The sequence below is a fragment of the Branchiostoma floridae genome, chromosome 14 (genome assembly GCF_000003815.2).
Source record: "Branchiostoma floridae strain S238N-H82 chromosome 14, Bfl_VNyyK, whole genome shotgun sequence".
NCBI classification, from domain to species: domain Eukaryota; kingdom Metazoa; phylum Chordata; class Leptocardii; order Amphioxiformes; family Branchiostomatidae; genus Branchiostoma; species Branchiostoma floridae.
In genome coordinates this window covers 7,555,757-7,571,995 of record NC_049992.1, presented here as the reverse complement: position 1 = coordinate 7,571,995, position 16,239 = coordinate 7,555,757, and the positions used below count along the sequence as shown (strand labels likewise).

The window sequence follows — 16,239 nt, the reverse complement described above, 5'->3', positions numbered from 1 at the left end:
TCGCTATCACGGCAACTCCCTTCCAAGAAACTCCCTTCCTCGGCAAACTCCCTTTCCCGGCACAAGAGAACATAGCCAACGTTGGAAATCGCGAACCAATATAACCTGATAAGTGTTTATTGATATGTAGAACACTTTCAATCACAGCAACCACTTTTTATCCTCCCAAAATCCTTCTCAATATCGTATGTTTGTTTGTTTGTTTCTTTGTTTGTTTTATTATTTACCGTCGTTTCTTACTCCACAGAGTACACAGATGGGCGGGATCAACTTCAAAGAACTCACCTTCATATGGGAGCCGATTCCTGAGCACGAGCGAAGACGGCGAAAATCTCCTGTAGATCCCATCAGGTAAAGTCTGGATTCTATGGAGGTGTTACCTAACATATCGTCCACCTTATTATTACCGCGGGATGGCAGGAATCTCTTCGGAGCAGAAACAGGTCTCCGCCGTCCGGGTCATCGTTTGGACCTGGTAGTAGTTTTAAGAGACAGATCAACTTATACTACGTAAAACTAATACTGGGTGCCGAAGATAACCTTGCGGCGAAACGTTTTCTAAATTTTAATGGCCTTTTTATTGAACAAACATACACAAGCAAAATACAGATAGCGGCCCACTCAAGTTGAATAAGCTCGTTCACCATTCTTAGTTCGCATGAGCAGCATAAGGAGTTGTGGGTAGTAAATCAAAAGCGAAGTCCCCCAAAGTTTAAACCGTTCTCGTCTCGACGATTATCTCGATTCGCATAGCAATGTCCAGATGTGTTTTGTTTACATCTCAGGGACCGCTACCTATCATATGTTACTCTAAATTCTCGTCGCTCCGCATGCTTACTCGGAATGGTGATCGAGCTTAATCTCTTAGTCCTTAATCTCTTAGTCCTCTCTAAGTCTCGTAGTCCTTTCGATAATCTCTCAGTATTTCTACAGGTCTCCAACCATGGCCGGAGGAATTTTCTCGATAAACAAGAAGTACTTCGAGTACCTGGGTGCATACGACACAGGCATGGAGGTCTGGGGCGGGGAGAACATAGAGATGTCCTTCCGGGTAAAGTGACGTCATTTGTTCTTTTACTTCCGGGTAAACGGAACCAAATTGCCACAGATTGTTTTTACACAAAATTGAGTGCTTAATAGTGTTAAATGTGGGGTTGCCAGTCGGTTTGTGCATACTTGCTTAGAGCAGTCCGTCGGTGCCAACAATGACATCACTGATAGCTGTCCGTATTTGTTCTACTGTGGCTGATCAGCTTGATTCCTGATTTTCATATCCGTCCACAAACGCTGTATGTGTAGTTGTGGCGATATAACGATCACAAAACGACATCATTTTTTCACTATCAAAGAAGATGTGGATCCATAGTTGATGATCTTATCAGATATGTCCCATCATATTTGGAGAAAAGCTCATCTGGTTTAGATTAGGGGGATCCCACCTCTGCCACCAAATGTAAGGTGTCAAATTACTGAGACACACGGACGAGGTTCAGAAATTCTGCATTTCTCTCAAGACTGACCCAATCAGGAGGCCGGGCTGTAGTTTATTATCAAAAGAACTCCCTTACCTAAACCAGATGAGACCCCCCCCCCCGCCATGTGGTAGTACGTGGCTCCAAAAATGTCATCCGCAAAATCAAAATCATTCCATGACAGATCTGGCAGTGTGGCGGAACCATCGTGGTCCTGCCGTGCTCTCACGTGGGTCACGTGTTCAGACCCACGTCACCCTACTCGACCGGAGATGCCTGGAAGAAGTTGGTGCATAACAACAGGCGCATGGCAGAGGTGTGGATGGACGACTACAAGGAGATCTACTACAGGAAACACCCCGAATATAGAAAGGTTCTAGTCAATTCATTTTTCGAACTTCACCTACCTATGATAGCCTCCATAACAGGCTCTCAGAGACTCTGGTGCCTTTTTTGGCTCATAATACACTTTTGATGGCCATTTCATTCTATACTGGGTCGCTGATTGCTGGCCTTATCTGGCTGCCGGCCTCAAAATGACCAGCAAAAGTGTATCATGAGCCAAAAAAAGGCATCAGAGAGCCTGCCATGGAGGCTATACCGATGAGTTGTAATTCACGTTGCAGCAAGTGGCCACGGACTGACTAAAATAATGGAGTATGGACTGATATGATGTTAATGATCTGTTTACATTACTAAATATGATTATGGAAAATTTGAATGTATCATTGTTAACAACTGTGTGTGATATCTCCTGACCTCCTCAGCTCTTGAACTCTTGAGAAATGGTCAAGGCCAAAGAGATGTAATTTTCAAGGTTAAATAAAAGTCGGAATAATGCAAAAATATATACACATACCAGTCCTAGAAAAAGCTCTTACGCATGTGCGAATGACAGAGGCCTTTACTATCAACAGTTACACAGTTACGAGACTATATTTATGGAAATACAGTAGGAGGGAAAAGCAACATACTCACCCTGACATTCTCACATTAGTGTAGACGTACTGTTGCCGCAAGTCTGCCTAAGTGAACAAAAATATCTCAGGGGGCATCATCACTCATTTTTGTAACATGATGTCGAAAGCATGTGGATGTCTGAAAGATCAAGGCGGTTAAGCTCCTTGGAAAGATGAGACCTTGAACTCATGTAAAAATTTAATGATATGTTCACTTGTTGGAAGTGATAACCTAAATGGCTAAAACTACATTGTTTGAACCTTTAACTAGTATGACATGGGAGACGTGACGCAGCGGAAGCTTCTGAGGAAAGGTCTTCACTGTCGGGACTTCAGCTGGTACCTGAGTCACGTGTTCCCCACTTTGTACGTCCCAGACATCCAACCAATCGCACATGGGCAGGTAAGTCACGTGACTTCACTTATTTACATGTTCAGTTACAACCGTGTATGACCCGGATATTTGGCCAATCAGGTATGGCTTGATAAATTACGTCAGGCGTGATCCCACAATACGTCCCAAGTGCGCATGCGCAGTCGAGATGCATTGTGGTCCAAGTCAAAGTTAAAGGTCTGTTGACTTGTGGTCTCATAACACAGTAATTATCCGCGACCCCCGTCCCCAAAAGTAGTTCGGGTTAAAATAGTGCATCGCGGTACTTGCAAAGGCCGTATTTATTCTTCCGTGCACGACAGCGAGGTGGAATCTGTGGTGAATAGTAGAGGAATACATCGGCGTTCATACTGTATAAGTTGGATTACATCGCTTTTTCGGCCGGCGGGAATTTGCGCCTTGATATGTTACCGGCACTTCCTGTTCGCCGCCTGCAGTTCCATGACCTCCGCTGGGGGTCAAATCAAAGTGTCTGTTATAGAAAAACGAGCCGGCAAATCTATGCTCATCTTCAGATATTTTGTAGCTTGTACCCTCAACTTCAACATACTAAATTCTTGTGAATTGTATCTGCACCCTACTATAGGTTTTGAGTCGTCGAACCACCTCACTTTGGGGTCCTTAACCATGTAAATCCCCATACCCGAAAAACTGTGTTCTGAGACCTTCATCCACAGCGTGAATTCCCCAGGGACGGACAAGCACATTAAATTTGACCGATATGTTGGTAATTGACCTCGGCTGACTTGAACTGTAACATTTTTGTTACCGTCTGACCCGCCGTTACCATGGCAACGGCCGCCTAGACCGTTCCCTATGCTTAAGTATAGGACTTAGTGCGGTCTAAAGCCCGCTCGACTCCCCCCCCCCCTTTTTCCGCCCTAAAAAAGACAAACCCCCAACCCCAATCACTCAGAACGGTAGAATGTGGTCTGGCAAGCTCCTTATAACAGAAAAAGTCAACCAGAATATCAAGTTTGTTGAGATAATGAGACCAATTGGCGGCCCCTCAGATAGTCCTTGTACAGTGCCGACACCTGTGCTAGGCGCCAAAGTGCAAAGTTGGCCATATCTCAGGAACCATTTGGATTTCTGCTCTAAAATTTGGTACGGTTTTGTATCTTGACTAGTTTTATTGTATGAACGTAAAGAAATCCAAGGTCAAGTTGGCTTAAGGTCTCATAACACAGTAATTATCCGCGACCCCCGTCCCCAAAAGTAGTTCGGGTTAAAATAGTGCATCGCGGTACTTGCAAAGGCCGTATTTATTCTTCCGTGCACGACAGCGAGGTGGAATCTGTGGTGAATAGTAGAGGAATACATCGGCGTTCATACTGTATAAGTTGGATTACATCGCTTTTTCGGCCGGCGGGAATTTGCGCCTTGATATGTTACCGGCACTTCCTGTTCGCCGCCTGCAGTTCCATGACCTCCGCTGGGGGTCAAATCAAAGTGTCTGTTATAGAAAAACGAGCCGGCAAATCTATGCTCATCTTCAGATATTTTGTAGCTTGTACCCTCAACTTCAACATACTAAATTCTTGTGAATTGTATCTGCACCCTACTATAGGTTTTGAGTCGTCGAACCACCTCACTTTGGGGTCCTTAACCATGTAAATCCCCATACCCGAAAAACTGTGTTCTGAAATTATTGCCTTGTATACAGCCGTGCGTGTTCAGCCTGCTTACGACCATTTCCGAAGTGGTGGCTGTTGGGAAACGGATAACAGTTAAGGATCTGTTCACAGGCCAAGGGATCTTGAACTTTGACCTAGACTACAATATATAACGAATGCACATGCGCACTTGGAATTGTGAGGCAGCTTACATGTAACTTGCAGTCTTCATTACCATGCTACCTTCACTCCCATAAAAAAAATGTTTCATTAGTACAACCCAAATACATGTTTGTATGTATGAAAAGGTATATATGTAGGCTATGATGACGATCGACTGTGTACATGTCATTATTGATATGAAAGTAATCAAACCCCAATTAGACTTTTATCTATGTGGCTTTAAGCAGATTCAAATTGAAATCTGATTATAAAATGACTTATTTCGTTTTTTACCCTATGTTTATTGTATGCATAACGTCTTCCCCGCAGATCTCCAACGAACAAACGGGCCTGTGTCTGGACGTCATCAAGGCTGGGAAGGAGCCAGCAGGGGTGTTCCCCTGCCACGGGAAGGGCGGTACCCAGGTATGCTCAGGCCATGTTCATTTCTTTATATGGATGGCATTCACGCGCGCATCACTTTTCGGCCGTTTCAAATCGTTTTCGACCAGACTAAAAATAGTACAAAGCTGCTGCAGAATCAGCAAATATGTGCCGTAAATTGAAATAGATATCACATAGACATGTGGCAAAATATCATGTAAGAGATACAGAAAATATAAAGAGGTGAGCGAAAACAAAGTATCTGGAGGAGATCAAGCACCTGTTTTTCTAAATTAAAGTTGGAAGACACAACCAGTCTCCTCCAAACGTGTGCATTTTGCAACGACACATGTGTAGAGAATGAAGTACATTTTCTTTTAGAATGCCCACTATACACAGAGATGCATAGAGCTCTCATAAGTACACAACAACTAGATCATGAATATGCGAAATGTTCAACTACACTATGTCGACTAATGAGTACAACGCGCTGGAAAAGCTTTGTAAATTTTTTTACAGAAGTTTTAAAAAAAGAAAAGAGACTCTGTAGAATTTAGTAATATCAGATGTAACCTCTTTCATGTATACTTAAGTTGTCAAACTCGATGCATTTAGCCCATGTTGGGCAGGAATATGTAATAAAATCATTGCCATTGTAACTGTCATAATGGTGAACTCCATTCCCCACTAGTACTGGGAAGTGACGCATGCGCAGGAAATACGTGACGTCAGTGGGGACTTTTGTCTGCAGGCATCATGGGATAGGTCTGACGTCATCACGGCAAAGTGCACACACGTGCGCGGTGACGACGGACCGTCTGAGGAGCAGAAATGGGTTGTCAAGGTAATGTGCAGACGACAAGGGGCGCTTTGCACAGTCGTTTGTAATGTCGCTTCTGATAAATCAGCCGGCCTTCCTGTTATCTTAAATAAATCTATATACTACTAGTAGATAGATATTCATACGGTGGCCCAGAAGTACAAAGACGTTTTTCCTATCTTTTGCTTTGTATTCAAATTTGATTTTCTTTCTGTGTGTATTTTCATTTGCTGTGGGTGTTTTCATTTTCTATGCATATATATATATATATATATATATATATATATATATATATATATATATATATGTGCATTTTTATTTTCCGTCTGTATGTTCATTTTCTGTGCGCATTTTTAACCCCAATGTCAAGGTCAGGCCAAGGGGGTGATGCATGATAGAGTCTTTCCAAAAAATGAAAGCACCTCCCCCCTTGCCCCCAGGAATGAAATCACACACAGAAAATGACAATGACAACAAGGTAAAGACTTGAAAAAAATACTTTTTACTTCTGGGCCACCGTACATACAAGATGTATCATCTCTTTTCAGGAGTCCGGAGTGCTGTACCACCCTCAAACTGACAGGTGTTTGGACGGATCCGTATCTGGGTTGAGTATGATGGACTGCAGTACTAGTGGCAGCCAGAGGTGGCGCATCGAAAACTTTCAACCTTTAACAGGATAACACGAAAATAGTTGTCATATTCACAATTGCAAACCTAGTCAGTAATAGATCAAATCAATTTTTCAAAGTGATTCCAGTTTCAGTACTATGAGAATACAATGAAAGCAGGACACCAAACATCCGTTTCACTTTTTCTTTTCCAATATTGACATGAGTTAAGATTGATGACAACATCAAAGGAAATAAAAAAATATCACTACCTTAAGTATTTACATTGTAGATTTATCTGATATGTACAAAATAAAGACACTATAATGGCAAAGACTCTATAGGCTTATGTTAATAATGATCACAATGATAAAAATGATACAGACTGTATACACTGATGCTTCAGAGCTAACATGAATATCAAACTACTGAATCCATACTTTGCTTCTTATTTTAGTCGAGTTTGCATCTCCTCCGCCTGTAGCGATATTGCAGCTGCCTTGTCGTGATCGCCCATGTCTCTCCATGCTATACTCAGGTTCTTCAGCGTCCTCAGTATATCTGGATGGGCCGCGTTGTGTCCATAGACTTTGCGCATCGTCGTCAATGCCTCTTGTAGAACGCCAGTTGCTTTTCTGTAGTCACCCCGAGCTGCCAAAGACGCCCCTAGATTAGACAGAAGCAGACAAACGTCCGGATGGTCTGAATGGTTTCCACGCAAACGTTTCTGCATCTGTAAAGACTCTTCAAAGAAGTTGATTGCCTTGCTGTGATCACCGATAAGTCCCCACGATGTCCCAAGCTTCTGCAGTAGAGACGCTGTTTGATGGTGTGCCAATCCGCCATTAAAAATGGCTCTGCTCATGTCCAACGCCTCTTCGTAGCAGAGGATTGCTTTGTTAGGACGACCCAAGTAGTTCCACGTCGCACCCAAGTTGGCGAGTGACCGAATAACGTCTTGGTGAGCTGTCTTGGTTCCATACGCCCGTCTTCTGATGTCAAGTGCCTCTTCATACAGCTTCAATGCCTTCCTGTAGTCACCCAGATTGCACCAAGCGGCACCAAGGTTATTGAGTGAGGAAGCGATGTCGGGGTGAGCCCCCTCTTGGCCATATGTTTGTCTCCTGATGTCCAAGGCAAGTTCATGGAAATCAACTGCTTTCCTCTGATGTCCCAACTGACTCCATGCTGTTCCTAGGTTGTTGTATAATGAAGCAAACCCGGGGTGTATTGCATCGTGTCCGTACACATTGTTCCTCATTTTCAAAGCCCTCTCATAGAAGCTTATTGCTTTCCTGTAGTCACCAATATCACTCAACACAACACCCATACTTTCAAGCGAAGAAGCAATGTCTGGGTCCGAAGCGCTCTCATTATTTCCAGTTATACGAATTCTCATATTCAGTGCTTGCTCGTGGAACATCATGGCTTTTCTGTGATCACCCAGGTTACTCCATGATTTTCCCAGGTTGTACAATGACGTAGCCGTATGTGGGTGGGGGGTATCACGTCCGTAAGTACATCTCCTCATGTGTAAAGCATTTTCATGTATTAGAAGAGACCTGCCGTGATGACCTAGCGCACTCCAGGCTTCACCAAGGTTATTCAGTGATACTGCAATCTTCGGGTATGCGTTGCGGTTTTTGTAGAGCCGCTTCTTCATGGCAATTGCCCTTTCAAAGAATTTGATTGCTTTCCTGTATTGACCGAGGTTAACCCAAGCTATACCTATATTATTCAGCGATCCTGCAATATCCGAATGCGCCGTATCTCCGTATATACGTATCGTCATGTCTAGCGCATCCTTGTAGAAGGGAAGTGCTTTCCTAACCTGGCCTAGAATACTCCACGCGGTGCCCAAGTTACTGAGAGACATGGCAATGTCCGGATGATCCCTGTCGTGTCCATATAGACGTTTCCTCATGTTCAAGGCTTGTGCGTAAAAGACAATGACTTTCATGGGATCACCAAAGATGCTCCAAGCAACCCCCAAGTCGTTGAATGTCGCGGCAATGTCAGGGTGGTCTACATCGTACCCATAAACACGTTTCCTTGTATCCAAAGCCTGTTCAATGTAAGCGAGAGCTTTCCTGCGATCGCCAAGCTGACTCCAAGCTTCCCCAAGATTGTTGAGTGACGTGGCAATGTCTGGGTGCGCGGCATTTTGACCATAGACCCTCTCCCTCATGTGCAAAGCCTGTTCGTAAAAATGAATAGCTTTTCTGGGAAAACCAAGACACCTCCATGCGGCTCCAAAGTGGTTGAGCGTAATCGCGATTCCGGGATGTGCAGTGTCCTGTCCATATACAGCTTTATACATGTCTAATGCCTGAGAATACATCTTTAATGCTTTCCTGTGATCTTCAAGATCACTCCAGACCTCACCAAGATTTGCTAATGACGTCGCGATCTCTGGATGTACCGCAAAATCTCCATACACTCGTCGTTTCATATGTAGGGCTCTTTCGAAGATATTAAGGGCTTTTCTGTGAGCACCAATGCTATTCCAGGCTGAGCCTAGATTGTCAATTAACGAGGCAGTTTCTGGGTGTGCGTGGTCTTGTCCATATAGCAGATTGTTCATTTGTACAGCTTGCTCGAACAAGTCGATTGCTTTCGAGTGATCCTTGAGGTTAAGGTAAGCTGTACCCAAGTTGCCTAATGATGATACAATATCCGGATGCACCGTTTCTCCTCCGTATGTAAGCGTCCTTAAGATAAGAGCTTGTCTATAGAAGTCAATCGCCTTTTTGTAGTCGCCAAGGTTGTTCCAAGCAGCGCCAAGGCTGTTGAGCACAGACGCTACGTCAGGATGTGCTGTTTTCGAGTCGTGTAGACTTTTTCTAATCTCCAGACACTTTTCATAAAAGCTGACTGCCTTCCTGTTGTTGCCCATGTCAGCCCATGTTGATCCCAGGTTGTGAAGAACTGAAGAAATATCCTCCTGATCCGCACTATCGCCATGCAGGAGCTTCAGTGTCTCCAGTGCCTGTTCGAAAAGCGTTTCCGCTTGTTTGTAATCTCCCATGCAGCTAGCTACAGCACCCAGGCTTCTGAGGGAGGCAGCAATAGCGGGATGGGTTGACCCGTGTATTCGGTGATACATGTCCAGTGCTTGTTGGAGGAAGGCCCTTGCATCACCGTACTCACCCATGCTATAACAGACCCATCCAAGGTTCCTAAAACACGCTGCAATGTCAGGATGGCCTTTGCCGTTACCATGGATCGCCTGGTTCCTCTCCAGCGCACGTTCAAATAGTGCCTTTGCTGATATGAAATCACAAAGCTTCATCTTCATTTCTCCTTTCGTTCCTTCCGACGTTTCAAACAGACTGAACGCCAGTGAAAACGACGCGTTTTCCTTTTGCAGCTCTGACAAAGCTCTGCGAAGAGGCAGAGCGGAGTAGTAGTACCGGTATAGCATCTTTTGATTAGGAAGATAAAACACCTTCTCTAGATCAGGGACTGTTTTCTTACTATGACCTTTTTTGCTACTTAAACGCAACAATGCAGACATGTTTTCTTTCTGACCTCCGTTAGCCATGTACGTCCTCAGTCTAAGTTCCGCTGAGATAGCAACCAGCACTGCAATGTGGTGTGCGTTTTGGTTGCTTATGTACCCACCAGCTTCCAGCTCTTCAATGCTTGCCCACACGCTGGACGTTCCAACCCCACAGCGCAAAGCTATGTTCTGCACAGCAATCGGGAGAAGCGATAGATCTCCTTTTTAACGTTCAGTAGCGTGGACACTAACTCTGGGTTCCTGAACTCTTCTCTGTTTGCCAATTCCATGTTGGCATGCAGCGCATTACTTTTGAGGGTTGCCATCACTTCGACACGGTACTGTTCAACGAGAGTTTTGTCTCCTGTTATGTGACAGACGCTTCGTAGAACATCTGACAAGTGGTCTTCTTCAGACATGGCTGCATCCGACTCCTGGAACTTCGCCAACTGGCTGGGAGTCTGTATAAGTTCCAGCGCTGGTTTGTTTTCTGTCTGCTTTCTACCCAGAGGGGTGTGGCTCGCCCAGGGCATCGCACCGTCAAAGGCGAGTCCGCGCGTCGTTATGGAGTCGTAGAACTAACTGTCTTCAGGGTCTTTGGAGTAAAAGTCATTGAGTGATTTGATTGCCATGGCTGGAAGGATGGTCTCTCCGAGATTGATGATTTTCAGGTGCAAGAAGTGAGTGAGAATACGGAAGTACATCTTGTTTTCTTCGGAGTCGCGCCCATCTTCAAGCAGAATCGCAAACTCCAGGTCTGAGTAGAGAGTAACCAGCTCTGTGGCCTGTGAACCCAAACCTATGATTGCATACCTACATGGTGGTGGGCCCATTACAGTAATGCATTCAGAGACGAGATTGTCGAGAAAAGTGCTTCTGTCCTTAGCTGTCTTCTGGAAGAGAGCTCTGACGGCTACAGCTCTAGCAGATTCGGCTTTCCTAACTTCAGGGTCGTCCTCTTCGTACTTAAAAGGATCATGCTGCTCATCAATAAAGCCAAGCTGTTGTTTTACCTTGTCTCGCATTTCTTTTAGGTCACTCTTGTGCCGTAGGTCCAGTTCATACGGACTTGCCACACAGGAGACGCCTATCACATGTTGTAAGAAAGATTCCTCTGTACGTTTAATGGCGAAGATTAAATCTTTCGCGGACTGTCTGTTTTCTGTTCTTGCCATAGATGCGTTATACAGAGCAGCACTTTTGGTAAAGTCTTCCCCGTCCTTTGTCACCTTTCCTCGCTCCAGGTAGACATCTCCCAGCTTTTGTAAAGTCTCTGCCTCTTTGTTCAAGTGCGCAGAACCCGTGCCTACGTTAAATCAAAACGCACAAGTGTATAACACACTTTCCGATGGCAATTATTTCGACTCTCTTTTAAGAAGAAGCTAGGTCAAAGGTCCAAGGAAGTACCGAGAGTAGTTATCGAAGGTTATCGCATTACCTGTCCTCAGTTTAAAATAATGCTCTTCTTAAACTATTTGACTTCATTAAAAACGGCCATTTCACAAAACAAAGACACAGCAACAACAGCATATTGATCCTCTACACATTCTTTTCTCCCTTCGTACATCGTATAGTACATCGTGCTTAATCTTGTTGGGCTTACATAAAAATGATATATAACGTTACATACATTATCTATTAGAATTATGTCTTGACGCAAGTTGCATTACTCTATAATCAGTGCAACTCACCATGGACAAGCTTCAGTGCAGAGGCAAATCGTCGCTCCGCTAAGTCGACAGCCCCTTTCCGCAATGCCCGGTCTCCAAGTCGGTGATGTTCTCTGTAGGTCCTTGTGAATAAAAGGACACGATATTTATGATTTCATCCATCCAATGATGTTCAGACTACTGGGTAGCCTGTCATTACACAATCTTCTGACCCCCTGCACTGAGAGCTGGTGGCCGCTCACCTCTAAAGCTAAGGGCACAACCCGCCGTACGTGCAATTTGTCGGTACGTTTTTATGGGAGGCCACGTCCGCTACGTCTTTCTGAAAACGTTCAGGCTGTACAGGGCAGGCGCGTCGCCCGTACTGGCACGTACCAATCCGCAGCCCGATGGCACACAAAGTTTTGCCTGCACGTGAAAGTTCTACGGCGTGTCTGCGTGCTCCAAAATCCGTCGGATTCCCTACGAGTTCGTACGGAGGCAGTAATTACCACTTACGGATCCCAAAATATTGCCCACGTTTTGGCACGTAGACAGCACGTATTTGCACGTACGGCGGGCTGTGCCCTTAGCTTAAACCAGGAGACTGGGAAGTACACGGAGTACTGATAGTTGGAATTTCTTATTACGTTGAAAGTTAGTCCAATAGGAGCTCAGGGTTTTTAATGAAATAAGAAAGTCTGAATTATAGTATGATGGATTTGACAATTATGCGTTATATTACTACCTATAACATACCTCATAATAGCTGTACCATCAGGATTCTCCTCCGCATCCACAGCACCATGGTCATAGACGTTGCTGCCTCTTCGCATCTTAGCAACGTTACAACAACAACAACAACAACAACAACATGAAAATAACAACAAAGCCATTTGTGTCATGCACTGACCTTTTCAAGGAGTTGTGATATTTTGATCAAATCAAAACCTGATGAGTCCGATTGCTGAAAAATCCACTTCAGTTTTATTTCACTGACGAATAATGCTGGATGACATAGAAACATCTGTAACGTTCTAACTTTTGTACAGTAGATTAGATTACATTTAATTTTGATATTATCCAATGACGTACAGAAACAATGTTTCAAATTGCGATTGTAATGAATAAATAATGATCATCCTTTCCCATTATTCAAAAAGGAAGAGAAATGTTAACGTTCTTAGTGTTTCACATTATAGATTTTATATAACACGACAGGAAATAGTGTAGTGTACTTAGTATTATAGTGGATCTAGATATATAAAGAAGCTACCTGTGGGCGAAAGAACCTGTAACCATTGTATTGCAAAACCGGTGGAAGACGAAATACATTTTATTTCTAACTGCCTCTCTAATGACCAGGAAAGAAAGGAGTTATTTGAAGAGGCATGCAAAACACACAAAAATTTCCAAACGCTTACTGACGAAAACAAAACTATAACGCTGTTAACGTCACACTCATCATAGAAAAAGTGGGGTACTTCGTCTTCCACTGCTTCCAGAAAAGAAGTCAAACCCCAAATGCGTAGATTGTAGCTCTCAGCACTCCATATCATTGATAGAATAGTCACTTGTTTACACTTGTCACCATTGTTATCTATACCAAAGTATTTTATTTTACGTATGTTTACTTTATTCTCTGTATGTTTCATGTCGCAATTAGCCTTCGGGCAAGAACTTGCAAATAAACTTTCACTTATTGATAACAAAAGATTTATGCATGGTTACTCTTGAGAACATTTCGGAAAATTTCAGATAAAGACATCCTCGTCTTCCCCTTATCTTGAATATCAGGATTACTGAGAATTATACCACAAATCTTCAAGTTATCATTACGTACCCTTATCGCTGTGCTCTTGACTCTTTCTGTGTACTTAACACGGTGAGTTAGAGCCTCTTTCCCGTCTGTGTCGCCACACCTTGCCCTGGCATTGTTGTACATCGCTATCGCTTTGGACAGCAAGGATTCATCCGCACATGCCTTCCCTGTCTCAAGGTACAAATCTCCCAGATTTTTCACCAACTCTATCTCCAGTAGCCTATCTCCTGTTGCAATAGCTCGTATTAACGCTTTCGTATAACCCTCTTCCAAGACATACATTCCGCTTAAACCCTCAAAACGAGCCATACTCAATTGGTGGCAAACCTCGGCAACCCTCAAGACGTCGTTGGCACTTGTCCTTAAGGTATCCTGCCGCTCCTTGTTCACATTATGACTTCGGCTGTCCTTATGTTGTAGTATTTCGGCGAGTTTTCCCATGAAGGCTGTACGATCTTGTATCGCTTGTTCTAGATCCGGATCTTTACAACGAAGTAGGGCAGCTGAGTAAAAGGTAGAAGCCGTCTTGAACTCCTTCAAGTCTTTGACTAATTGTCCTTTCTCAAGATGAAGGTCTCCTAGACATTTTAGAGTCTCCACCTCCATGCAGGTGTCATTTTCAGCGATGGCGTTCCTCATAGCTCTTCCGTACCCTACCTCAAGACTTTCTCCCGTCGCTTCTAGCAGGGTTTCTAACTCCTGATGTTTCTCTGCCAGGCTTCTTGCCATATTGCCTTTTTATTATGTCTGTGACGAATTTCTCCTGATTTGAGTTCAAACTAGTCGCCACGAAAAGAGATTTTTTCAGTATGCTCTTTAGTAGCGTTACCTTCACCGGGGAATTCCAATGACGTAGACCCACGCTAACCCGGGGTCATATTTGAATAATGTCAGTGTTGTGTGTACAAAGAGAAGCCGTGATGCACATGCCTTAGGCGGTAAAATAGAAGTCCTAACTGATTCCATGGTTCAATGGATTTTGTTCAGTAAACACCTTGCGGACATGAAACAACCCGAATTGCGTTCTTATTACTAAAGTTTCATAACATAGACCGCATAAAGTTGTATATGTTATATTTCATATACTAGTGGCTGGTTTAATTGCATAGTCATTGCACAGTTAATATAACGAGTTATATGGATAGTTTTTGCATTACCAAGTTTGTGCAACGGATTAATCATTCGGGTTCTGCTGTTTAGTTGACTTGTTTTACAGTCTGAATTTATTTTCTGAATAGTATCAGAGCTGGGGTATACGTAGTAAGGAAAATCAAATGAGTTCCTAGAACTGCAGTGATGAAGGCTATAGATAGGTGACGCTAGTGATCCATGTCTGTACTGAAGTAGCTTGTCAGTGGCAGTGGCAGCACTAAATACATGTACAGAAACCCAGACGATACATAGCAAACATTTCCTCGAATCAGATCAGGATAATAGTCCTCTACAAATTAGAGGATTTCAGTTTTATTTCATTGTCTCTTTTTTGGGGGGGGGGGGATTAAAAAAGCGCGCGAAACCGCACGTGACTTCCGAAGCTGGTGTGTTTACATCCAATTGGGTCAAAGGTCGACCCTGCTGCATGACGGGACGGAAACAGCAGAAAATGGCCGAAGTCGTCCAACCGCACCCGGGAATAGTTACAGAAAAGGTAGGCCTAAATCTCCACTTTTTACCTCACAATTCCCACCCCAACACGTATGCGTGGTGCGTACGTGTCTTTAAGAGCTGTCGCACTTGATACCGAAGTTGTTTATCCGGAAATGACGTAACGTGCTAGCGGGAGAAGCGAGTGAATAGCGCACGGGTCAGGATCAGGCGACACTTTGCGGTTTCTGTCGTCATGTTTGTATGTGGGGAGGGCAGGGCTGGGCACCCACTTCCTGATTTGGTCATGACAACAAACTGACGAACTCCCCAGCAATTCCTGTCTACTCAAACCTGTGACGTAACAGCCAGGATGTCGTTCTTATAGCTCAGATCAAACTCAACCGGTTTAGCTTTAGAAATCTCGTAAGATTTGACGTTAACGACGCCCCCCTCCCCCTCTATCTCTCTCAACCGGAAAAAGATTTCGTTTCGGTTGATTTGAGCGTTTGAAAACATTCCCTAGTATCCAGGACTCGGACTTAATAGCTGTTCATCAAGGTATGTGTGGTTGATTGATTTGCTGTAAACGCTCGCAGTTGTGTTTTTTTATTGTTGTTTTCTTTGTTTTTATGAACGAGGTTTTTAAATATCTGGTCAGTTGAAACTCAAAACTTGACGGTTATGTCAAGGGTCACACTCCGTCTCTAGAGCTTTTGTTGTCTGCTGGTTATTTTAAGTATTATTATTATTATTGTACTCAGTAACAAAAGCTTATTTTTTTTGTAATGGTTGCATAGAGTGTACAAAATGTGTTCAAGCTGAAATGATGTGGAAAGTATACACTGTTTTCAGTTGGCTTGTGAGATTTTATTGTACTTAATCATTAACAAGTTGGTATGTTAAGCTGCAGCATGTAGTGTATTGTAGTCAGAGTTTGAGAAAATTGCTCTCTAAATGTTTTACTTTAAGTATATTCAGTATCTCTGGCAAAGAATGCAGGTAGGAAGTTTGAAACCCGGCTATCTATTGTCGCTAACCCGACTTGCATGCTAGAATGTGTGGTCCAATGTTTGTTGTGCTTTTCAAATAGTTGATATACTAGAGAATATCCCAGGTACAATGAACCTGTACATACTGTTAGAGTACATATATTATAATCTGTCGCGATCAGTGGAAGATCAGCTGTTCAGTGAGCTAAACTGGTTTGATCTTACTTTCACTTTTTTATATAAAACATATCTGTGTGTATGAAACGTATACC

At 43.5% G+C, this 16,239-nt stretch overlaps 2 protein-coding genes across 2 annotated transcripts in view; one reads left to right on the top strand and one right to left on the bottom strand.

Annotated features, from left to right (window-relative positions):
* Window positions 1-6,825, top strand: part of LOC118430068 (polypeptide N-acetylgalactosaminyltransferase 12-like) — a 10,668-nt gene extending 3,843 nt beyond the window's left edge. Inside the window, exons 7-13 of the mRNA XM_035840777.1 lie at window positions 148-351; window positions 934-1,051; window positions 1,657-1,845; window positions 2,703-2,834; window positions 4,934-5,029; window positions 5,679-5,831; window positions 6,356-6,825. Of these exons, the coding sequence (XP_035696670.1) occupies window positions 148-351; window positions 934-1,051; window positions 1,657-1,845; window positions 2,703-2,834; window positions 4,934-5,029; window positions 5,679-5,831; window positions 6,356-6,490 (1,027 nt within the window). The 3' untranslated portion in view covers window positions 6,491-6,825. The remainder of the gene's footprint in view (window positions 1-147; window positions 352-933; window positions 1,052-1,656; window positions 1,846-2,702; window positions 2,835-4,933; window positions 5,030-5,678; window positions 5,832-6,355) is intronic.
* Window positions 6,826-6,852: 27 nt separating this feature from the next.
* Window positions 6,853-11,706, bottom strand: LOC118431031 (tetratricopeptide repeat protein 28-like). Its single transcript, XM_035842104.1, has 2 exons — window positions 11,612-11,706; window positions 6,853-11,226 (listed from the first exon to the last, which is right to left on the bottom strand). Exon 2 carries the CDS (start codon window positions 9,960-9,962, stop codon window positions 6,867-6,869), a length of 3,096 nt encoding a protein of 1,031 aa, XP_035697997.1. The 5' UTR covers window positions 9,963-11,226; window positions 11,612-11,706; the 3' UTR covers window positions 6,853-6,866.
* Between the last annotated feature and the right edge of the window lie 4,533 nt (window positions 11,707-16,239).